This window comes from Leopardus geoffroyi, chromosome B4 (genome assembly GCF_018350155.1).
Source record: "Leopardus geoffroyi isolate Oge1 chromosome B4, O.geoffroyi_Oge1_pat1.0, whole genome shotgun sequence".
NCBI classification, from domain to species: Eukaryota; Metazoa; Chordata; class Mammalia; order Carnivora; family Felidae; genus Leopardus; species Leopardus geoffroyi.
In genome coordinates this window covers 15,867,268-15,892,256 of record NC_059341.1, presented here as the reverse complement: position 1 = coordinate 15,892,256, position 24,989 = coordinate 15,867,268, and the positions used below count along the sequence as shown (strand labels likewise).

The window sequence follows — 24,989 nt, the reverse complement described above, 5'->3', positions numbered from 1 at the left end:
ATAAATAGATAGCTTTCAACTCTACATTTTTGGCCATATGCTATTTACTTGTTAATCTCTAAAGAACCATGGCCATGTAGTTTAATTCTTGTTTTTTATTCTTTTGACTGTTGTTGAGTTTGTGGGATAAATAATACATTGAGTTATATTACTGGTGTGTGTGTGTGGGGGGTGGGTCTTACAGTCAGTTGGGCATGTTTTGAGAATGTATCCAAACCTTTTTGGTCTGTCCTTGATACCTTCCTTTTGTGATTTCTCAGGGTCACAACCAAGAGAAGCTTTGAATTCTTTTGTTCCAAGATAAAAATAGTTTTACGTTTGTTTGCTTTTCACTGATTACAAAAGCATTCTATTCTTACTGTTAAGAAAAAGACCAAATAATCCAAAAAGGTTTAAAGGAAGAAATAAAAATTACCCCCAAATTCTCTGTACCAAAAGAGATAGCCCCTGTTGACATTTGCTGTTTTTTTTTTTTTCTTAATACGGGTACATACACATACACTTTACAAAACTTGAATTATTACTGAACAAGACTATTTAGTAACTTTTTTGTCCTTAAAAATTTCTGTCACTCCACATTAGTGTATATGGGTATCATTTTTAATATGGTTGTTCTCATACATCTATGCAGTCTTACACTTACATTGTCCAAATATTTCCTAGCATAAATTGTCACATGTAGAATCACTAGGACTAGTCATAGAAGAGTTGAATCCATGTATGCTATGGTCACCAAGAGGAGGGGCACATTTTTCCAAACGCTTGCGCTAGACAGTGTTCATTTTATAAGACCTTTCCTAAATCTGATAAGTAAAACTGATTAATGTGGATTTCTGTCCTTATTGGTGAAGTGCAGCATCCTTTTATATGTTCATAGATCATACACAATTCTTTATTTTGAATTGCCTGTAATTGAAATTTCTATTTGACTGCTTTTACTTTCAGAACTTGAATTTTGTAGGAATCGTTAAGACCGTTCAACTGAAAATATTATATGCTCCTTGAAAGAGCTTGGAGATACAGCTTACAGGTGCTCTCTACATATTTGTTGTCTTTAGAATACACGTAAAGGGTAAGGTAGTTAGGTAACCCTATAATGAAGTCCTTGCCCCCCACATTGGGACTCCTGCGATTATTGTCTCAACTTAGGACACCTGAGGAGTGTTTGATCAAGAGATGTGCTTCTGTTTGGTAAATTAATTTTGGTTCTGTTTGGTTAATTAATTTCTCATTCACAAGGCTTTTGGTAAAGTTCATGTTCTGCTTGCCAAGTTGGAATTTGAAATGCATTTCTTCAGAGTGACAAGTGATATTTCAGTGTGTGTTCTCTTAAATGCCTATTAGAACTGTTGTTTCCAAGTTACAAAAAACAATGCAAACTGGTTTACATAAAAGACGTAAATACTCATGTCATGACTGAGATCAAATATAGGCTTGGTTTGGGATGCAGCTTAAAGGGGCTCGCATCATGTTACCAGGAGCCAGTTTTCTTTCTCTGTATATCTATCTCAAATTTGTTCTCTCTAGAGTGGGTACATTTTTATATACATGCTCCCGTTAATTCATCAGAAGGCTGTAGTTGCTGCTGCACGTAATATCCTTCCCTTCCATGGTTAAACTCAGTAAGAAAGAGCAAGCATCTCTTCCTAGTTGCCCAAGGAAAAGTCAGGTGTTCTCTCTTCTTGTGCCTAGTTGCTTATTTTGTCTTGTTCGCCCTTCCTGAACCCACTCTGGAAGTCTTGGCTCAGGCATCTGACACGCGCTTTCGGAGAAACTAGGGCAACGGGTTGATGCTATCTAAGCCACTCGAAAGAAAGTGAGTGAGGTGAGATCCCCAAAAGAAACTCTGGGACTATTGCCAGAAAAAAAGGGTACTGGATGCTGGCAAAGCACAACACAGGTGTCCACTCATCTCGTGTGCCTAGTACATGATACGTACTCTAACAAATGTTTATAACTGCCTGACGCTAGCCCTATTGGTGCTATTCTTTAACATATTTGTAAGACGAATAGAATTTTGTAGGCCATTCTGGAAACTTCATTGTGTTTCTGAGGTTAAAATTTTACCCGAATGTCAAACAATCTACTTAAACACGGTCTTTCAGACATCGATAAACACTTAGGTACAGGATTATTAAAGGCTTTTAAGCTAGTCCTGTTCCCAGAAACAGGACACTGAAGAGGGTAATCAACAATAATCAGGAGTTGAAGTTAGAGATCAAATTCGCTCATTTTCATACTATTCATTCAGATGTTTACTGAAGGCCTATTGGGTGCCAATTGTAGAAATGTCTGGGTGCTGTGAGTCAGGCTGGGGTGCACGAGCCATGGCATGGGCTCTATCGGATCACAGAGTCTAGTGAGAGAGGTGGTGTCCTGGGATAAATGTGCTGACCGTGTGAACTACCCAGTGCAGTGACAGCCTGAGGGACCGGCCCCCACTTCAATCCAGCGGGCTCAGTGAAAGCCCCCTGGAGGAGTCATGCCTGAGCTGAATGGGTCCTGAGGGACCAATAAAAATGATCTAGGACCAGAAAGATAGTGACCTTGGGCAGGGTAGGGTAGGCTTTTAAACGATGTACAGAAGCATTAGGATTGAGAAGTTATGGCCCCTCTGGGGCATGATAAGTAGTTGGCTATTACCTGGGGAAAAAGTGTATGTGTATGAGTGTGGTGGGTATGAGTTGAAAGAAAGTGGTTGATTGAGGGACAATGTCAAGAGAGAAAGCTAGACAGCAATGCACCATGAGATCATACTAAGAAGTGTGGATTTTATCGGGTAGACAGTGGTGAAGTACCAGATAACTTGGAAGCAGTAGAATGACTTCATTAGAACCTAGGAAGAATCCTGGGAAACCCCATGAGTGTAAATTTACTGATAGGAGTTCAGAAAAAAGAGCAGCTTTCATGTTTTTTTAAAAATTGACATCAAGTGTTACATGTATTGATGTGTGTAGCTTATAAAAAAACATGTCCGTTGAACACTGACCATCTCCCTGAATAAAGTTTCTAAAATACAGACTTTCTATAAGAAGCAAAAGCAAATGAAAGTTTACTTTTCTTAAAAAAAAAAAAAAAAAAACAGAATGTAAAAATAAGCAATCTGATATTGCTTCCCAAGTTTTAAAAAGTTATCAAACTTCAATTGGAAGGAGACATTTCTTTTTTTTTTCTTTTTTAAATTTTTGAATGTTTATTTATTACTGAGAGACTGAGAGACAGACACAGAGCATGAGCAGGGGAGGGGTAGAGAGAGGGGGAGACATAGAATCCGAAGCAGGCTCCAGGCTCTGAGCTGTCAGCACAGAGCCCGACGTGGGGCTCGAACTCACAAACTGCAAGATCATGACCTGAGCCGAAGTCGGTCGCTTACCCGACTGAGCCACCCAGGCACCCCAGAAGGAGACATTTCTTAATATTAGGACAAGAAATCATTTAAAAATACCAAGCACCTTTTATAAAAAGGGCTTATGAACACTTGTAATCATTAAAAGATCTGTTGCATGAAAGCCTGAGAAATTAAAGAAATTACGATTGTGTCCCCTCTTTAGTAATCATTATCAATATTTTTAGTTTGACCTTTGTTTTATGTCAAGAGCCACAGAGGCTGTTGGGTAACACTCAAGCCATCATTCCAAAAGGAAACCAGAACTTCCTTAGTGGGAGCTATTGTGTCACCTTCTAATCAGTATTATGATAACTCATCTGAGGAAGTCTTGCTGTGCACAAGTATTCAGTGAGAGATTACTGAGGTTAGAAAATACATGAGGTTGATTATGACTGTTGCAGAGTTTCAGCGGTTTTGCTTTTGAGATTTTGAGGTATATCATGGTGGTGTTATTAGTGCTGGTATTGCTAGGAATGCTGTCCGTATTAGATTTTTGAGTTGTTTATTTAATGCATGATTTTGCTTAGTTTTCTAAATTTTTTTATATTTCCTTCAATCAAGTCTTCAGAGTTGTTCTCAGGGAAGCATAGATGAGACTTTTAACAAATAATGAAGAGATAGTGTTAACTGGTGACCAATGGTGACTTCACTTACCATGGTGAGCACTGAGTCATGTACAGGATTGTCGAATCACTATGTCGTCCACCTGAAACTAATATTGTATCCCGGCTATACTTCAGTACTAAAAATTAAAAAATAATGAAGAAAGTATTTGCTTAGTAGGAATCCCCTTCATAAGGAAAACTTTATATTAAAGGAGGGATTCTTGTACTTCAGAGAAGAACAATGTTTTAATTTTAAGACTCCCCTGACCTCCATAAATATACACTTTGTGTATCCATCCCTGTGGGTCTACAAAATGTTTTGCACACATGACTCAATAAATGTTTGCCCAAGTACATTGATCCGGTCTAAATAGGAACTGAACCTGAAATTCTCTCCTCGCGCGTGTGCACACACACCCTGGCTGAACAGCTGGGGTAACTGTTAGGATTGGGTTCATGCATTCATTAGGATTAGGTTCAACTATCCATAATAGAGACATCCAAAATAATAGTGTCCAAAAGGTCAAAATTTGTTTCTCACATAAAATATGTCTAGACGTAGTAATCCAGGGCTGCTACAGCGACTCTGTGAAATCCTTCAGGACGTCCGCTCCTTCTCCTTCTTTGCCTCATCAGCCTGGAAAGCGGCCCTTCTCTTCATGGACTAACATGGTGATTAGAGTGCAGCCATTACATTTATTTTTCCACAGTAGAAACAAACCGATAGTAGAAAGGCCAGAGAGCACAAACTATCACGTTCTTCTTTTTTCTTAACATCTTCATTTCTGTTCTCAAGGTCCTAATCAGAATGCATTGTCTCCTCTTCTCCACATTGCACTGTTATCTGGCATAGCATCTTTATTTTTCTTTCCATGTAAATTCAGTGTGCTCCTTTTTGAATATTAGTTGGCACCTTTCTCTCTTGTCCCACTTCCCTAGCTCTGGTCTGTACACAGGTCTCAAGTGGTTCCTGTCTACTTTCTGGTTGATGAGCTCTTGTATTTAGTGAGGTCTTAGTAACAAAGATCTAGTGTATATCTTGACCCAAAGTAAGTTTTTTTGGTTTACTGTTAGCTAAACTTCTAAGGCGATTTTCTAAGGAAATGAATGGACTTTATAAAAAAATTGAGACTTATTTTAAATTTTATTTAATTCAGAGAATTTATTTGCAAGTTTTGAAATGCAAGAATCTTTAAAAAGAAAAGAAATATACTTTGCTAATAGTGATAAAACACTTAGCAATCATTTTATTTATTTTATTTACGTTTTTGAGAGAAAAAGAGTGCATGAGTGGGGGAGAGGGGCAGAGGAAGAGAGACACGGAGTCTTAAGCAGGCTTCATGCTAAGCTTGGAGCCCAATGCGGGCCTCGAACTCATGATTGTGAAATCATGACCTGAGCTAAAATCAAGAATCTGATGCTTAACCCATTGAGCCACCCAGGCGCCTCGTTAGTAATCATTTTAAATCCAGAATCCTTTCAGGTCTGTTTTTGCATAGTACTTTTTTATTCTTAAGCTATCACTTTGAATGAAAGGAAATAGACATTGGATATGTTCAACTCACCTTTCATTTCACAACTAGGTGTCAGTATTAACATACCTGATTCGGTGTCTCAGGTGTGATTATAATGAGCTCATTCAAATAATTACTCACCCATATAAGGTACAAGTCAGAAAATAAATGATAAAGAAAACAAAGAAAAATTAAGCTACTTTTCTTATTTCCAAGTGGACCAGTTAATTTTATATTTACATTTTTAAAAACAGAATTTTTCCCCCACCTTAGTAACTATGCACAATTAAACTTTCTGATTTACTTGGTTAGGAAAGGCAGGTAGAGCGTGAACTTGTGCCTTTTCACTACTACCAACCAGAGGTTTTTCCTACAACTTCTCCAGAAAGAGTGATCAGAAAAAGAAGGAAAATTATTGCTATTCACATAGGGTGTGTGTGTGTGTGTGTGTGTGTGTGTGTGTGTGTGTGAGAGAGAGAGAGAGAGAGAGAGAGAGAGGGAGGGAGAGAGAGATTCTTGCCTACTTGAGACATATTTGAGAGCAGGACTTAGGCATGTATTGTCAGTGACATTTCTTACATTTCCCTAGAAATCTCTCCTGGTATAACTAAATCTACCTTTTTCAATTCAGTCCTCATGTAAATAGTATGATACCTCTTGTCTTTCCTTGTACATCTGATCTGACAATATTTTCACAGCATTTATACTGCATTTCTCTAGAGTGTCTCACCTTTTATACCCATGTTTCCTGTTGATACGTACACAGTCCAGTGTAATAACTGAAATATCATGAATAAAATCCAGATAAAGCAATAGACCAAAGTGCTGAAAACACATCCCATGCTCCATCCCACTAGAAGATCCTGATGGGTTCGCTTTCCCCAATTCCCTTTTTGAGAATCACTGCTCCTGCATGATTTAAGTAATAGATCTAGCTCACTTGTACAAAACTCACTAAGTGAATTATATTCACTTAGATACTTTTAGTTAAACATTTTCAAAATATGTGTATGTGGCTTGACAAAGATTTTTGGATTTTTCAAGTATATAGTAGAAAATATTAGTCAACTTGTCTTTGGATCTCAAGTCCAGATTTTGACAGAATTGACAGGTTTGCTTTTTTAAATTGTTATTTATAAGTCTAAATGTTTCCTTAGAAACATGTCCATACCCCAGAACAATTCTGTTTTGAAAAAGCAAGTTGAATTACTGTCAGCAATATCTTGGTACATCCATTTCTCATCATGGAAGTAACTTTTTAGGTCATGCAGTGGATCCTAAATTTACAACAATCCACAGTAACGTGTAAACAGTGCATTTGCTTATTGACTTTTAAAATCTCTTGTTTTCTGAGAATTTTCGGTTCATCAGTTCTTAGATAGCCACATAAAACATTTATTTGGCAGTTACTTTTTGTAAGTTTTTATGTCTTTCGGGCACATGATGCAAGAACATAAAATTAATTATTGATTGTGGTACAGATTCAGCACATCACTGTAGATTGTCAATCAGCCTGAAAAAAGAGAAAAGTCATATTAATCAACTCCAGGCAATCCCAGTTTGCTGCATATATTGTGGAAATGCAAGCAGGCTACATCATGCTCATAAGATATCTTATTCAGCAGAACAGTAAAATAATTCAATAAAGTTGATTTAATTCTGAGTTCTCTTACAGTGCTTAGTAGTAACTTAGTTCTTGACCTGAATTATAACAGGTCTGTGATTTTGCAAAATGATCCTTATATACTAATTTTCTTGTTTGTTTAAAAGCCTTCTTGATTTGTGTTTCAAGATTTCTCTGATGCCCTTGACAAAGATATTATGTCCAACTTTATATCAAGGAAGGGACTAGTTACTGCTTTTAAACTCGGTTGGAGTCAGTATACGATATTACTCACCGGACCTCAGAGTTTCCAGTGATATATACCTAGGAGATAGCTGGTCCTGGCCGAGCGTCTTCAGCAAATATGTACTTAAAGACATTTACGCCCTTGTTTTGTGTCTGGCATGTTCACTTTTAGGCCTCAGTGAATGGCTGTGATTATTTTCTGAGTGTGTGTGAGCCTTCCTCTTTACTCCATCTTCTGTGATCTGGGTTTTATTTCTGGTGCCTGCTGCATGAGCCCTAGCTTCTCACCACTAAATTTTCTTTTCATTGTTTGATGTTTGGTCTACCTGTGCTAACTATTAACAGCAAATGGTTATTAAAGAAATAGCTATTTGGAGGTATTATGCAATGTTGTAATATTTTTTCTTATGGTATTCCTCAGAAGTGTCAAATACTATTATTTTTAAAACTTCACATTTTCTCCTGATTTAGGTCAGTATATATACATGATTAGTTTTGTATGTGTTTGAGTAAAGAGTGCAAGGGGGTGGTAATTGCAAAATCTAACAGCAGCTATGTGTGTTTACATAGCCTCATTGTTGACTGCCAGTGAAGGGCTATAGCAGAACTCTGAATCTGATAACATTCGGAAAATTATTATTATTATTTTTTTAGCAGCAAGATAGAAGGGCAGCGAAGGCATGCCCTTGGAATTATTTCCCTTGCTCTTCTTACATTCTGTCCTAGGCTGTCAAGATTTTTTTTTTTTTTTTTTTTTTTTTAGTCTATGTGTTTTATACATTTGGACACCGCTTAACTGTTGATTTCATTTCAAAACTTGCCTATGCCTTAAAAAGGTGAATTTTTTTGGAATGTAAATTATATCTCAATAATATTATTGTTAAAGAAATCCCCCAAATTTAACTAAAAGCATTTGTAGTGATGTTGGGAAGCAGCTTTATATTAACATTAGAAGGTGAAGAGCAAATGGTAGTTAATTTATTTATATAAACTTCCGCGTGATACAGTTTTTAAGAATATACTTAACTGTCCTATTTTTGGTTTATTTGAACTTACGAGAACTTTCTATCTAACTTGTAAGTGTGTATCTTAATGGAGTGAGGAAGGCAAAGGTCAGAAATACTGACTAACACATTTAATTCTCATTTTTAGCTTCAGAATGCTGTTTAGAGTAATGAGCCAGAAGTATGCACGTCCTTCACTTGGTGCCCGACTCCCGCAGCCTGGTCAGCCACGGAAATCTGAGCTCTGGCTAGTGAGGAAACGTGCTGCACAATTCTGCTACTTTGACTTCCCTGTAAAGTGAACACGTTGATATTGAGGACTTTGCATTTTAAGATATTCCATTTATCATTACAGAAAGCTGTGTTCCTGCACAAGTTGTGGCTGCCATTGATGTAAACACTGTCGCTAATGAAGTGTACGCGTACAATTTTCCTCACACTCAGTTACTGGCCAAGACAATTGAAGTGAGTAATCGTGCTTATTGCTTTGATAAGTAGATGGCGAGGAAAACGTGATTGAAAACCACTGTATGATACTGATGGACAGTGTGTTAATTGGAGAATAAGTTATATACGAATGAGCAGTTTAGGAGAAGGGCATCGACATTTTCTGTTCTGTCAGAAGATGGCATGCTCTGTTTTGCCTTTATTTTTTTTTAATTTTCAGTTTAAGAGAGTGAGAGTGAGAGAGTTCAGTATTTTGGTTTCTGAGACAAGGGAATGAAACGTAAGAATATGTTTGACTCCTAAATTCATGGTTCTCTAATGGCATTAAACTTTGATTAATTCTTTACTTTCAAGCAATAGTCACATACTATAATATGTATGTGTATATATATATATATAGAGAGAGAGAGAGAGGCAGTCATTGGCTATTACTTATTGAATGCTTCTTATTTTAGCAAGCCTGTCAGAATTAAAGGTTAAAAGTACACGTGATGAACTCAGCAGAGGTATTTAACACTATTTTTAAATAGTGTTAGTAAATAATAGTTATTTTAAAAATAATATGAAATTGTTTTCTTCTCTCATTTTCTTGTTGTGACGACTTTTACAATGAATTTCTCATGAAGCCATAATTTATACACAATAAACTGCACTCATTTAAGGTGTGTAGTTTGAGTTTTGACCAGTACATACAAGTGCGTAACCACCGCAATCGGGACTTAGAACGCCCATCCCCTACGGTGTTCCTTGGTGCCCCATCCCCGGGCAACTACTGATCTTTCTGTCATTACAGATTAAATTTTCCATTTCTAATACATCACAAATAAAATCATGAGGGTGAGTTTTTTGGGTGTAACTTTTCTGGGTAACATAATGTTTTTTGAATTCACCCATGTTGTTGTGCATATCGGTAGTCTGCTCTTTGTTATTGCTGGGTCATATTCTTTACAGTGGAATATTTTACACTACAGTGTATGTATCCATTCACATGATGTTAGACATCTAGGTTGTTTCCAGTTTTCGACCATTACAAAAAAGTTGCTATGAACATTCATGTCCAAGTTTTTGTGTGAACCTTTGTTTTCATTTCTTGTAGACGAATACCCAGAACTGGAATTTCTGGGTCATATAGTAGGTTTCTTTAATTTTATGAGAAAATGCTAACTGCTTTCTCTAGTGCTTATACCATCTTACAGTCTCATAACCACGTACATGTTTCAGTTGTTTCACATCCTTACAGCGCTTGATGTTGTCATTTTTTAATGTTTATTTATTTTTGAGAGAGAGACACACACAGATGGAGCGGGGGAGGGGCAGAGAGAGAGGGAGACACAGAATCTGAAACAGGCTCCAGGCTCTGAGCTGTCAGCACAGAGCCCGATGCGGGGCTCGAACTCAAACCACGAGATCATGGTCAGAGCCTAAGTTGGACACTTAACAGACTGTGCCACCAAAGTGTCCCTGATATTGTCAATTTTTAAAATTGTAGCCATTCTAGTGAGCATATAGAGGTATTGTGATTCTTTTGTGTCTGCTGATTCTAATTTGCATTTCCCTGCTGGCTAATAATGTTGAGCATCGTTTCATGTACTTCTCGGCTATTTCTGTGTTTTCTTCGGTGATGAAATTTCTTGCCCAATTTTTATTACTTGGTGTGTTTGTAATATCATCATTTAGTTGAAAGGCTTATTAAGTTTTCTGGATTCAAGTTGTTTGTCAGAATATATATAACAAAGATTTCCTCCAGTTCTGTAACTTGTCTTTTCATTTCCTTAACTGTGTTCATCAAATTGCACATGTTATTTATCTTTTTTTTGTTTTTGGGTCACGTTTTTATGTGTTCTAAAAAAAAATCTTTGTTTACCCTATTTTTCCCTCTTCTAGAAATTTTATGGTTTTGGCTTTTCTATTTAGATTTCTGACTCATTTAGAGTTACTTTTTGTGTGCAATTTGAAGTAGCAGTCATTTATTTTTTTCCAAGTGCATAAAACATTGTCCTGGCACCATTTCTGAAATGATTATCCTTTCCTCAATTTCCTTGACACCTTTATTAAAAAACTAAGTCATAAATGTGTGAGTCTATTTCCAGACTCTCTTCAGTAGTATCTGTATGTTTTTCCTTACACCAGTAGCACACTCTTGTGATTATTATAGCTTTATAATATGTATTGAATTCAGGTAGTGTAAGTTCTTGAATTTCTGTTTTTCTTTTTCAACATTATTTTGGTTACACTGTCATTTACATTTGTGTGTAAGTTTCAGAATCACCCTGCGAATTTCTATGAGTAAAAAAAAAAAAAGACATTTTTATTGGAATTGCACTGATTGATTTTGGAAGAACTGATATCTTAATAAAATTGAGTCTTTCAGTCCATGAATATGGTATCTGTCTTCATTTATTTAGATGTTCTTTAATTTATATCAGCAATATTTTATACTATTTAGTGTACAAGTCTTACACACATTTTAGTTAATTAATCCCTAAATACCTGTGGGTTTTGATGCTATTGTAAGTGGTGTTTGTTAAAAAATATATTTTGAATTGTTTATTGCTAGCATATAAGAATATACATAATTGTGTTTCTTGACCTTCACCTTGTATCTTGTGACTTTGTTATATTAATTCATTCTGATAGCTTTGATTTTTTAGGATTTTTCCACATACACACAAATACTATCTGAGAATAAAGAGTTTTGCTTTCCCCTCCAATCAGTGTTACTTTTTTCTTATTGCGTTGTATAGGATCTTCTGTACAGTATTGATTAAATAGGATTGCCTTGGGTATCCTTGCCTTCTTCTAGATTCTAGGGGCAGAACCTTCAGTCATTCACCATTTAGTATGATGTTAGTTGTAGATTTTTTATAGATGCATTTTATTAAGTTTCTTTTTATTACATTTTCTGAGAATTTTTATGAGGAATGGATTTTTAGTTTTTCAAATGCTATCTTTCTTGCATCTTTTGGCATGATTATAGCATTCTCCCCTTTTATTCTGGTAATACAGTGATTATATCAATAACTTTTTTTGAATATTAACTCAGTATTGCATTCCTGGGATAAATCCTACCTGGTTATGATCTACTATCTTTTTTATGTAATAAAAATTTGTTTGTTTTCAATTTGTTAATATTTTGTTAGTTATTTTTACATTCTCCTCAGCTTTTTAGTATGGTTTTGGTATTAGGGTCATATTAGCCTTATACTTTTTGGAAGAGTTTGAAAAACAAGTATTAGTTCCTGTATAAATGTTTGATAGAGTTTAGTTAATGGAGCTATGTGGGCCTAGAGTTTTCTTTGTGGGAAGATTTTAAACTATGAATTTAATTTCTTTAATTGTTACAATACTGGTAAAGCTTTCTATTTATTTTTTTGTTTAGTTTTAGAAATTTGTGATCTTTGAAGAAATTATCCATTTTACCTAATTTGTCAAATGTATTGGCTTGACATTTTTCATATTTCCTTATATCCTTTTTCTACATGTGAACTCTATGTCATTCCTAATGTTAGTTATTTGTATCTTTTCTTTTTTTTTTTCCTCTGCTAATGAAGCTGGAGGTTTGCCAATTTTATTGGTCTTTTTAAGTAACCAACTGTGGATGTAATTGATTTTATCTATTATTCATTTGTTTACTATTTCACTAATTTCTGTTTATCTTTATTATTTCTTTCTACTTACTTTGCATTGAAATTTTTAATACTTCTTACAGTGGGACTTAGATGATTGACTTGAGATTGTTTTCCTTTTTTTGTATAAACATTTAGTGTAAATTTTCCTAAGTTTTGACTACATTTCACAAATTGTCATATGTTGTGTGTTCATTTTCATACAGTTCAAAATATTTTCCAATTTGCCTTCTGATTTCTTCTTTGGCCCCTGCATTATGTATAAGTATGGGTTTAACTTTCCAAATATTCATGATATTTCCAGATAGCTTTCTGTTACTGATTTCTCATTTCTGTTTTATTTTGGTCATACTGTGTATGATTTCAGTTATTTTAAATTTGTTGTGACTTTGTTATAGGCCAGAATTCATTTTGTCTAGTGAATGCTTTATCTATATGCTATTGAAAAGAATGTATTAGGGGCGCCTGGGTGGCGCAGTCGGTTAAGCGTCCGACTTCAGCCAGGTCACGATCTCGCGGTCCGGGAGTTCGAGCCCCGCGTCAGGCTCTGGGCTGATGGCTCAGAGCCTGGAGCCTGTTTCCGATTCTGTGTCTCCCTCTCTCTCTGCCCCTCCCCCGTTCATGCTCTGTCTCTCTCTGTCCCAAAAATAAATAAACGTTGAAAAAAAAAAAAAAAAGAATGTATTATTTTCTTTTCTTTTGTTTTTCTTTAACTTTTTTTTTTAGTTTATTTATTTATTTATTTATTTTTTATTTAAAATTTTTTTTTTCCACGTTTTTATTTATTTTTGGGACAGAGAGAGACAGAGCATGAACGGGGGAGGGGCAGAGAGAGAGGGAGACACAGAATCGGAAACAGGCTCCAGGCTCTGAGCCATCAGCCCAGAGCCCGACGCGGGGCTCGAACTCATGGACCGCGAGATCGTGACCTGGCTGAAGTCGGACGCTTAACCGACTGGGCCACCCAGGCGCCCCTAGTTTATTTATTTTGAGAGAGACAGAGAGCACAGCAGGGGAGGGGCAGAGAGAACTAGAGACAGAATCCCAAGCAAGCTCTGCGATGTAAACACAGAGCCTCATGTGGGGCTTGAACTCACAAACCTTGAGATCATGACCCGAGCCGAGATCAAGAGTCAGGCACTTAACTGACTGAGCCACCCAGGTGCCCCAAGAATGTATTCTTTTCTTGTTGGGTGGAATACTTGGTAAATGTCAGTTAGGTCAAGTTGGTTGTTAGTGTTCAATTTTTCTATATTATTACTGATTTTTTCTATCAGGTGCTGAGAAAGGGGTGTTGTAATCTCCAGTTACAGTCATAAATGTGTCTCTTTTTTCAGTGTTGTTGGTTTTTGCTTCATTTTATCTTGAAGCTCTGTTATTAAGTGTACATACTTTATAATTTTTTTTTGTGATTGACCCCTTTATCATCATGAAATGTTCCTTTTTAACCCTAGGAAGTATTTCTTGTTCTGAAGTCTACTTTTCCTGATATTAATACAGCCACTTCTGCTTTCTTATGATTAATTTTTGCATGTTTATCTTTTTCCATCCTTTAAATTTTATCCTACTTATATCTTTGTATTTAAATTAGATTTGCTGTAGACAGTGTATAGCTGGGTCTTGCTTTTTTATTCAGTCTGGCAACCTCTACCTTTTAATTGGAGTACATTTACATTTAATTTTGTTATTAATATTATTTTAATTCTACTACCTTGTTATTTGTTTTCTATTTTTCCGTCTGTTTCTCCACTAATGGCTATTAGGTATATCTTACTATTTGTATCTGTCTTATTTTCTTAGTGGCTACTCTAGGGTTTACAGTATGCATCTTTAACTTATGGAAGCCCACCTTCAAATAACATATAGCACTTCATAAATTAATTCAACAGTATATACATCCATTTTACTCTCCAGAATATTTTGCTATTATTGTCATACATTTTACTCCTATGTTTATTAAAACCTCAAATATATTGTTAGTGTTTTTGGATTAAGTAGTCAAATATTTATTAAAATTTTTAAAAAGACCTGAAATGTTTCATATTTATTTACATATCATCTGCTATTTTTAACACTCTTCATTTTTTTTTTGAAATCAATGTTTGCATGTGGTATAATTTCCTTCTTCCTGAAAAACCTTTAGCATTTCCTGTCATGAACATTTGGCAGGTGACAAATTTCTCAGTTTTTTGTGAGTGCAGAAGTATTTTATTTTGTCTTTATTGTAAAATAGAATTTTCACTGAATCCTTGGTTGCATTCATTTTTGAAAGATGTTTTCATAAGTTCATATTTTCTATGAATTAAAACAGTTTTCCAGCACTTTCCATCTTTACCTGGTTTGCTTAATTTCTGATTAGAAGTCTAATAATTCTTATTTTCATTTCTCTTAATATATTATATGTTTCTCTGGCTACAATGAACATTTTGTCCCTATCACTTGTTTTCAGAAATGTTATTTGATATGTTTTTGTATGTTTTTCTTTATTCATTCTGCTTGGGCCTTGTGCTTTTCTTGTTTATAGTTTTCAACAAATTTGGGAAGGTTTTAGCCATTATTCAAATATTTTCTCTGTTCCCTATTTTCACTTTACCTCAAATTATGCATATATTAGATCCCTTCATATTGTCCTGCTGGTCACTGAAGGTGTTCATTTTTACTCTCCTTTTCTCTATATGCTTCATTTGGGAACATGCCATATTGTTATATCTTCAAGTTATTATTTTTTTTCAGTGCGTAACTTTTTGTTTCAATTTTTTTTCATTTTTAGAAGTTTCAGTTAACTTTTTTCATGTATTCAATTTGTCTCCATGTTTTTGTTTTCTTTAGGCCTTTGAAAAAATTGATGATATTTTTGACTGTTAAAACCTTTGCTAATTCCATCATCTCTCTCATTGCTGGGTTTCTTTCTATTGATGAACTTCCCCACCCCCACCTCTTGCCCCTCACCCCCTTCCCGCTTATGGGTCACATTATCTTGTTTCTTAGCATTCTCGTAATTTTTTATTAGGAGCCTGGCATTGTAGCCAGTTTGTTGTAACCCTTTAAGGAATATTGGATTTTGTTCTCACAGGCAGTTAATTGCAGATCAGCTTAATTCTCTCAGGGTATGTTTTTAAGCATTTTTTAAAAGTGGGTCTTGAATAGCTTTTACTGTGAGGCTAGTCTCATCCCACTACTAAGATATGACCTTTCTTAGATCTCTATTAAATACCTCATGGATACAGAAAAAGATGCTCAACATCGCTAATCCTCAGGGAAATGCAAATCAAAACCACAATGAGTTATCACCTCACAGCTGTTAGAATGGTTAGTATCAAGAAGACAAGAAATAGTAATAAGCATTGGCAAGGATGTGGAGAAAAATGAACCCTCATTGAATCACCGTGTTGTATGTCTGAAACTAATATAACATCATATGCCAACTACACTCCGATAATAATAATAATAATAAAATAGCCCACGTACTCAACTAGGTCTTCCTACTCTGGGTGTCCTAGTTTTTTGGCTTACAGCTCCCCAGTAATTGTGCTTTTCCCAGCAGTAGTTCTTTGCCCTCCTTCATGGCATGTCCCCTGATGCACTCATAGATTGATATCCAACCAGACACTCAAAGTGAATGCCATGCAGATTTCTGCCTCTCTTTCCCTGTGTAGCTTCCTGCTTTCTAGCACTCTGCCCTGTTTTGGTGCTAATTATACTTCACTGCCACTTTTAATAGATGATAATAAGTCATATTATTTGCTTATGATCTAAGAAGGCTAGGAAAAGGGAAGAATGGAGGTAGGTACCTCCAGCTCACTGTCTGTAAGGTCTGTAAGTAAGTCTGTCTGTAAGAAAAAAGCTTGCCTTCCTATGGCTTTCAGTTTCTTCTTTGGTATTCCTTATATCCCTGGTCTGATGTGGAGAGAGTGTTATCATGTCTAGGTCAAATATATAGGAGCTATGCTGAGAGTCATGTTTCAAAAGGGGGTAGAAATTGAATGGAAAACTTAGGAGTGATGAGAGGCTCTAGGGATTTTCAGTTTTATAAAACAACGTATATTGATCATTTGAGCATTTAATACATGCAGGGTATTGAGCCCTTGGAGAGAGCACAGATCTGAAGAAGCTATAGTCTTTGCCTTCAAGAATTTATTGATCAGTACAGAACTTGAACTTGTAAATGGTTTTCTTTGGGATTTCTGATCAAATGTGGCATTGAGAAGATACTTCTATTACATAACTCTATTCCTTTTCCTGATAGAAAGAAGAAAAGAAGGGGGAAAAGGGAATGAAAAACCATTATTAATGAATGTAGGGATTAGACATAAGCTAAAACAAGAAAGAAAACTATGAAGAATAGTGTCCAGTGTCACGGAAATGAGACGGAACTGACTGAAGATGTCACAGCTGCAGGCAAACCTTTGCATGTCTTGTGCAGAATCAAGACGGAAAGAATGGCAAGGAAGAGGACCAAATGCACCAGCAATTGTTTGTTCTCAGTCAGGAGAGGAGACATTTGAAAAACCCAGATCACTGGCGGAAAGTGCCGTGGTAACCGCGGCCGACTTCCTGTTGGCCCTGAATGCGAGATCGTGGACTCTGGACAGAGGCAAGCCCTTAGAGTAGAGGCCACTGCAGGTTCTTCCTGGGAGCGGTGTGGCAGCCATGTATCTGTTTCACCTTATTTCCCAGCAGATTCCTCCATTCACGTGGCCTGTGTCAAAAAATGAATAATAGGGGCACGTGTGTGGCTCAGTCAGTTGAGCATCCAACTCTTGTTTTCGGCTCAGGTCATGATCTCATAGTCCTGAGTCAAGCCCCGCCTAGGGCTCTGTGCAAGTGTGGAGCCTGCTTAAGTTTCTCTCTTAAGGCTCTCTGCCCCTCCCCCTTCTGCAAAAAAAAAAAAAAAAAAAAAAAAATTAGACAGGAACCTATTTGAGGCTATATTAATATAGTAATTTTAAAATAAGGTAAGAAATGTAAACAAAAAGCAGAATATACAACAGAAAATTATATTAAGAAGCAGAAGGAAATTTCAAACATACATGCCTCTATGAGCTTTAAGCATTAAGTAACACATCTTCAAAACAAGAACTTGGGGCGCCTGGGTGGCTCAGTCACTTAAGCAACTGAGTCTTGATTTTGGCTCAGCTCATGATCTCACACTGGTGGGATCAAGTCTTTACACTGTCAGTGCAGAGCCTGCTTGGGATTCTCTCTCTCCCTCTCTGCTCTTCCCCTGCTCACACGTGCACTCTTTCTCTCAAAATAAATAATAAACTCGAAAAAAAAAAAACCCCAAGAATTCAATCAGATGTATACAACAGTTCAAAAAGCAGTAAGACAACAATTGGGGCTGGAAAAGTTACCAGTAGTCTGGGAGAAAAAGAGGAGAAAAATAAAACCATTATAAAAATGAAAGTCATGTCAGAGTAGCAAAAAATAAAGTGTACAGGGCTGCAACCAGAATTGTGCAGGAGAGAGCTTGAGAAAAATAAAGCAAATTAAAACGGAAAAGAAATACAGATCACAATTTGCAGAAGGAATGGTAACTGCTGAAGACAAAAGTGATCTAAGATAAAAGTAATTAGAACCGGGGCGCCTGGGTGGCTCAGTCGGTTAAGCGGCCGACTTCAGCTCAGGTCATGATTTCGCGGTCCGTGAGTTCGAGCCCCGCGTCGGGCTCTGTGCTGACAGCTCAGAGCCTGGAGCCTGGCCTGTTTCAGATTCTGTGTCTCCCTCTCTCTGAACCTCCCCCGTTCATGCTCTGTCTCTCTCTGTCTCAAAAATAAATAAACGTTAAAAAAAAAAAAAAGTAATTAGAACCTCTGGAGAAGACAATAAGACAAATGGGAAAAAAATATTAACAGAAACAGAGGGGGAAATTCGCCAAATAAAACCTACAGCAATTCATGAGCCATAGTACCTGTGAGCCCTTATTGAGAAAATGACTCACTTAATCTAACCAAGAGATGAATCCAAGTAGAGAACCCAGGAATAAAGCTACCATGTTAGGAAAGACATTAGGGTTAGAAAACAGATGTGTAAAACTGTGTGAATCTTTGCGCTGTAGAGATAATAATGTGATTGAAGTAGGACAGTGAGACTCAAAAAATATGTCTATTTGAAAGATAAATGAAGGTGTGGATTTTTAGGACATTATTTGATGTTAGTGTTAGGAGCTTAGTTGGGCTGGGAAAGACAGCTGAGCTCTCAGGGGTCAGAGTAGTTTTTATTCAAACAGCAAGGTGAAAATGAAAAAGTGAAGCCTTTTTCACTTACTGCGGTGGTATAAGCAATTCTGTGCAGTAAGAGGAACCGCCAGGGCCCCCTGCTGCATTTCCCCCATGCGACAGCGTACGGAGGGAGAGCCGGGGTTGTCAGCACAGATGTGGGGGTCAGCTCACCGTCCAGGGAGCCCCGGCCTTGGGGAAATTGTAAGAGGGGAGGGCTAGGAATGCCAAGTGCTGAGTACCATTCAGAATGGGGAGAAGCGTCTTCAAGGTTTTCACCACCTTCTCCGGGAAGGAGGCCTTGACAGAGCTGCTTGAAGAGACCTAGACATGCAAATCTGTGAAGAACGTGCTGGCCAGGGCGCCTGCATCCTCGACTGTGACAGCTCGCAGAGCCTGCGACGTGCTGGCTGTGTTCGGAGTCTGGAGTGGGAAGGGCAGCCTTTGTAACTGCCCACAGTCAGGCCCAAAAAATCACAGGGAGGTTTAGAACCAGGAGCAGGACTCTTCGGTTATATAGACAGCTAGTAATAAAACTGCAGGCTAATGTATCTAGGTAGAAAATGAGGAATTAGTAGTCAGTACTGTATAAACTTGACATGAGCAGAAACCTTGTCTGGTTTGTTCCTTGTTGCAGACTCAGCACAGTGCCTGGCAGAGGGTAGATCCTCTGAAATATTGGTGGATTACTTTCTGAACATTGTTGAATGAGCAACATATTGGGTTAAAAACAAGGACAACTACCAGGCAAATGGAAACAAAGGCTAACAGTTTCAGAACTGGTATTAGAATGGATTCCAAGGCCAGAGCATTTAAGAGTCATAGAAAGTTACTTTATAATGATGATTAGGACGGTCCTCAAGAAGGATTGTCATATTTATGCACAAAATAACATGAGAGTTCACAGAACAGGAAATGGTAGGAAATATCCACTCAGTTTTTATTGGATACCTACCATATGCCACAATACAGGAAAATCATTGTCTTATGAATATAAACACAGTAATTCTAAGTAAAATATGACAGAAGCACATTAAAAGAATAATGTAGCATAACCAAAATGGATTTTGTTTTGGGGAATATAATAGTTTAGTACTTAGGAATTCTATTAATACTATTCAACATGTTAATAATGGGAAACAGCAAAACTATGTATTAGAAAATAGTTGACCAAATGCAGGGTTTTCTGCATTTGGGTTTTTAATCTCCCTTAATAAAATTAGGACATATGTGTACTACTACAGACACATATGTTATTTAGTGGCTTTACGTGTGTGTGTGCACGTGTATATTTCTGTTTAAACACACACACACACACATATATCTCCAAGTCCAGTAACATGGTAAAACTTTAAAAGCATTCTCGCTAAAATGATGAATAAACAAGGATGTCCACCATTGACATTGTTATTTAATATTGTTGTAGATGTTAGGTAATATACTCACACAAGGGAAATAGCATATAACTATCAAGGAGGATTCTAAAGAATAATTGTATAGGCCTGGAAAACAGAAAACATACTGTGCTAAAAATACTATGAGGAACAATTAGTACATTTAATAAGGAGACTGGTTACAAAACATATGATAACCAGTAGCTTATATATATATATACAAAGACCTGTGAGAAAATATAATAGAAGAAAGTTCCTATTTATAGTAGCAACAAGAAACTTATAAACACCGAGAAATAAACTTAAGAAATCTGCAGGACCCACATGGGAATAAAAGATTTGAAAAATGTAGGTATGACTGAATAGTGTACAAATTTCAGTTCTCTTTAGGTTAACTATAAATTTACTAAAAATAGTCAAAAGTTTTCTAACCTACCAAGTTATTCCTAAAGTTTAAATGAAAGTTAAGTATAAGAATAGAGAGGAGATTTTCTACAAAAAGAAGTAATAAAGTTAGTAGGGGAACTATTAAACTGCTCATCATTGGGTGATAAACAGTGTTACTGCACTGAGTTGACTTAATGTTCTCTGAAAGCAAAGGTGTTTTCATAACTTTATGGCCCGGTTATAGCAAAAGAATAGATTTCCATCAGCTTTCAAACATAAGATTATTAAAGATAATTGTGTATCTCCATAACTACTTTCTTGAATTTTGACACATTTAATGACCTAGAGTGCCAGGTTAAATAAAGTTGCAAATGGCTTAATTGAGTAATTATTTCTTGCATATTGCCCTATCATTTGATTTTTTAAAAAAATCACTATTTTGAAGAATCCTTTAAAATCGTAATTTTTTATGCCAAGCTGTATTGGAGGCAGTAACTTGGCGCACCTGGGTGGCTCAGTCAGTTAAGCGTCCAACTTCGGCTCAGGTCATGATCTCATGGCCTGTGAGTTCAAGCCCCGCAACGGGCTCTGTGCTAACAGCTCAGAGCCTGGAGCCTGCTTTGGATTCTGTGTCTCCCTTAATCTCTGCCCCTCCCCAGCTTGTGCTCTGTCTCTCACTCTCACTCTCAAAAATAAATAAACATTAAAACAATTTTTAAAAAATCACTTGAAATCGAGTAATTATTTCTTGCATATTGCCCTATCATTTGATTTTTAAAAATCACTATTTTGAAGAATCCTTTAAAATTGTAAGTTTTTATGCCAAGCTGTATTGGAGGCAGTAACTCTGTTTACTTCCTTTAGATTTTAGACATAGGATGCTCCTGATGTAAAAGGTAGTTGTTTTCTTTTTACTTTAGTTTTAGGAATTTAGCTTTAATCCATCTGCTTTCAGTTACGAAATTAGTAAGTTGCTTATCACAATAGTCTTGTGCTCACAGGCTCTTTAACTTGAGTATGATGTGCTAATTGTACTGCATTGCCCCGTGTGTTCTGACAGACTGGTCAGTGTATGATTTACAGACTGCTTTCCCTAGAACTCAAGAGTTTCAGAGGTGCTTTAGGAACTTTTCAATATTTAATTTTGATTTCATTTTACATATATACCTTAAACTACTTAAAAGCCTGTGATTTAAAAATGACAGGCACATATATTTATGCTTTTCATACAGTAGAGACAACTGATTGGTTCCCCAGGTTAATTCACTCCTTACAGAACTTAGAATATAGCTTGTCCTTTTCATGTACTTGAACTTCTTAGCAATGTGTCATATTTAGGAAGGTTGTGGTCCTAGGCTTGTTGCTTGTTTCTGGCCAAGCTTCATGAAGATTGGAAAGCCCATGACTTGTTTCTCTATACAGCAGACCCCCTTATCTATGGGGGATGCATTCCAGGACCCCAGTGGATGCCTGAAACCTCAGATAGTACCAAAGCCACTGTATATACCATGTTTATTCTCATACATACATACATACATACCTATGATAAAGGTAATTTATAAATTAGGCACAGTAAGAGATTACAACAATAACTAATGATAGAACAGTTATAGCAATATGCTGTGATAAAAGGTGAATGTGGTCTCTCACCCTTCTTGTGATGATGTGAGATAACAAAATGCCTACATGATGAGATGAGGGGAGTGAATGATGCAGGCGTTGTGGCTGCAGGGTTAGGCTGTTACTGATCTGACCCTATGTCAGAAGGAGGACCTGATTGACTGGAGTTGACTGAAACCGGAAAGTGAAATCAGTGAAAGTGAAATAAGGGAGGACTACTCTACCCTATTTATCTTCTGATATATGAAATAGAGTCAAAATAACACATTTTTCAACTACTTAGCCCAATAGGGATTATTTTGATTAATCCTATCTGTAAGATTTTAAAGTTTTGTTTTACTACACACAACTGTAAAACAATATAATAATTGTGAATACCTGAAAATGGGACGTTTTTTCATCTGGTGATATTTTAGCAGAGACATGCTTGGAAGGGATGGTGACTGGTCAGTCACATTTACTAAATAAAAAATATTATTGATACAGAGGTGTTGAACATTTTCCTAGATACTATGCTAAAGATTCATTAATTGTAAAATGAAGTTCTCCCTATTTGGCTCCAGAAACATAGCAGTGCTAGGCTTTAGGTATGACAGGGGTGCGAAACACTTAGGATTCAGGGAGCATTCCAGCTCAGCTCTGGCCAGCCCTGAGACTTAGGGGAAGTCACTAAGCTTTTCCTAGCTTTGTGTTACTTCTCCAATTTCTTCATAAGATTGCTTTGGGCAGTTAGTTTAACTGAAGTTGATTTGAAAAGTGGTAAGTGTTTTATATATATATGTGTGCGTGTGTATAAGTTTGTTTTATATATAATACACACACACACACATATATATATATAAAATAAACTTTTAAGTGTTTTAAATAAAACTATTAAGCATTATAATTTCTGTTATATTTAGTTGTAATTAGTTAGCGTTTTTCCTTCTTCCCCATTCTATGCATGTTTTTATATATTTTCCCCACATGTTCATTCCTTAGGGCATTACACTAGAAGAGTTTGACAAATTGTCTTTCAATATGATTTTAATGAGCCCTCCCTGTCAGCCATTCACCAGGTATGTATGACAAATATTTCTCTGTTGAAGAAGAGTACTTTTGAGGGATTCATTAAATCAAATTATACCATAGTTTCAAGCATGGACACTTTCAAGACTGTCAGCTGCATTTTCATAATTTTGAAAATTGTCATAAATAGTGCCTTTTATATACTCATTTATAATTCAGCATTAATCCAAAAGGAAATAGCAGTTACTACCAAATGAGCAAAGTAATTCAGTCAGTAGAAGATACGCAGAGACTATATGGGACCTCTTTTATACTTACCTAAGATACGATATTTTTTCTGACCCAAAGTACCTTACATTAAACTCATGAGCATTCAAGAGTATCTTTTTAACTGATTAATAAAGTAAGTTTTCATAATAAATATTCAGTTCTTAAATAACTATAAGATTTAAAAGCTAATCAAGAATGGATTAGTAAATTTTACATTTCTCAATTCATATATACATTGAATAATTAATTGTGACTTTTTATAGCTATGTTGAAATTCATTTTTTTATTGTATTTATTGGCTGTGTGTTTCAGGAAATTATATCTTAGATGAAATCTTGAGCAATCTATCTTCATTTAGATATTTTTAATTATTTTAAATAATAAGGATAATCCTCTGTCTTACATGGAGTTTGCCATTTAATTTAACATGCCTATGGGATAGGCATTACTATTATCATCATTTTATTGGTGAGAAACTGTGGCATAGAAAAGTAACTTTTTGAAGGCCGTACAATTGGAAAATGTCAGAGCAAGGATTTATCAATTCTTTTATATATTTCTATTTAAATGTGTAAGATAATTTTAAGTGGGATATCACATATCATAAATATTCTAATTTAAATGAGTATTTTCAGGCTTAATGTCCAGCTAAGTTTTGCTTTATTTATTTTATTATCTATTTTTTAAAAGTTTATTTATTTATTTTGAGAGAGAGAGAGTGCTGAAGGAGCAGAGGGCGGTGGGGAGAGAATCCCAAGCAGGCTCTGCACCATCTGCATGGAGCCCGATGTGGGGCTCGAACTCACAAACCATGAGTTCGTGACCTGGGCCGAAATCAAGAGTTGGACGTTTAATGGACTGAGCCACTCTGGTACCCCATAAGTTTTGCTTTAATAAACAACTCTCTAGGGAATTAATTCTCCAAGGATTTATTGTGTGCCTGGAAGCCAGACGTTGCTTTTGATGCCATAGTTCCCATCCTCAAGGAGCTTATAGTCTAAGGGAGATGACTGACAACGAATTCTCTTATGAGGTGGTATAAGCTATATAATAAGTGAATGCTGGAAGTGCCATGAGAGCAAAGAGGAGAAAATGGCTTGCTGCATACCAGGAGACAGGATTTTGACAATTTTTTTTTTTGTCAGGAGACAGGAATTCTTTTAGAGGCAATATCTGAACTGTATCTGAAAGCAGTTTGGGAATTTATCAGAGAAGGCGGAGGGCAATCCATGTAAAAATGCCTCCAAGCATATGCAGTCATAAGGCCTGTTTAACTTACAGTAAGTAGAGCTACAGAACAGAAAGCAGCCCCAGCACCGTGCAGCCTCCTACATTATTGCCCTGGGCCCCCTGTGTCTTCCGTACTACCACTCCCAACTGTAATAGCCCATCTCCAGCTGCCGATGGCAGCAGTAACCGATTCGGTAACACTGCCATCGTTGGAGCGCTGAGAGGAAAGGGCCACAGTGAGAAGAACCCAAGATTTCTGAGGCCTGTATTCAAGTCCACTGTAAGTGTCCCTCTGAGCCTCACATCCATGGATGGTTCTGGCCTTGCTGGAAGGCAGGAGGAAACTGACAAGTGACATCGAGCAACTCATCTAAGGCAATGGAGCTAATAAGTACCAAAGTCTTAAACCTGTTTCTGTTTCTACCACCT

At 36.5% G+C, this 24,989-nt stretch overlaps 1 protein-coding gene across 13 annotated transcripts in view; it reads left to right on the top strand.

Annotated features, from left to right (window-relative positions):
- The window catches only part of TRDMT1 (tRNA aspartic acid methyltransferase 1), an 83,424-nt gene that overhangs the window by 30,320 nt on the left and 28,115 nt on the right, over positions 1-24,989 (top strand). For 9 of the 13 annotated variants that reach the window (XR_006708723.1, XM_045463396.1, XM_045463390.1 and 6 more), the window contains exons 2-3: positions 8,716-8,825; positions 23,034-23,110. Coding sequence is in view for 12 of the 13 variants with exons in the window: in XM_045463396.1 (XP_045319352.1) it covers positions 8,716-8,825; positions 23,034-23,110 (187 nt within the window). In the remaining variant the exon portion in view is untranslated. The remainder of the gene's footprint in view (positions 1-8,715; positions 8,826-23,033; positions 23,111-24,989) is intronic. The other 4 variants (XM_045463400.1, XM_045463404.1, XM_045463402.1 and 1 more) reach the window with 1 other exon arrangement.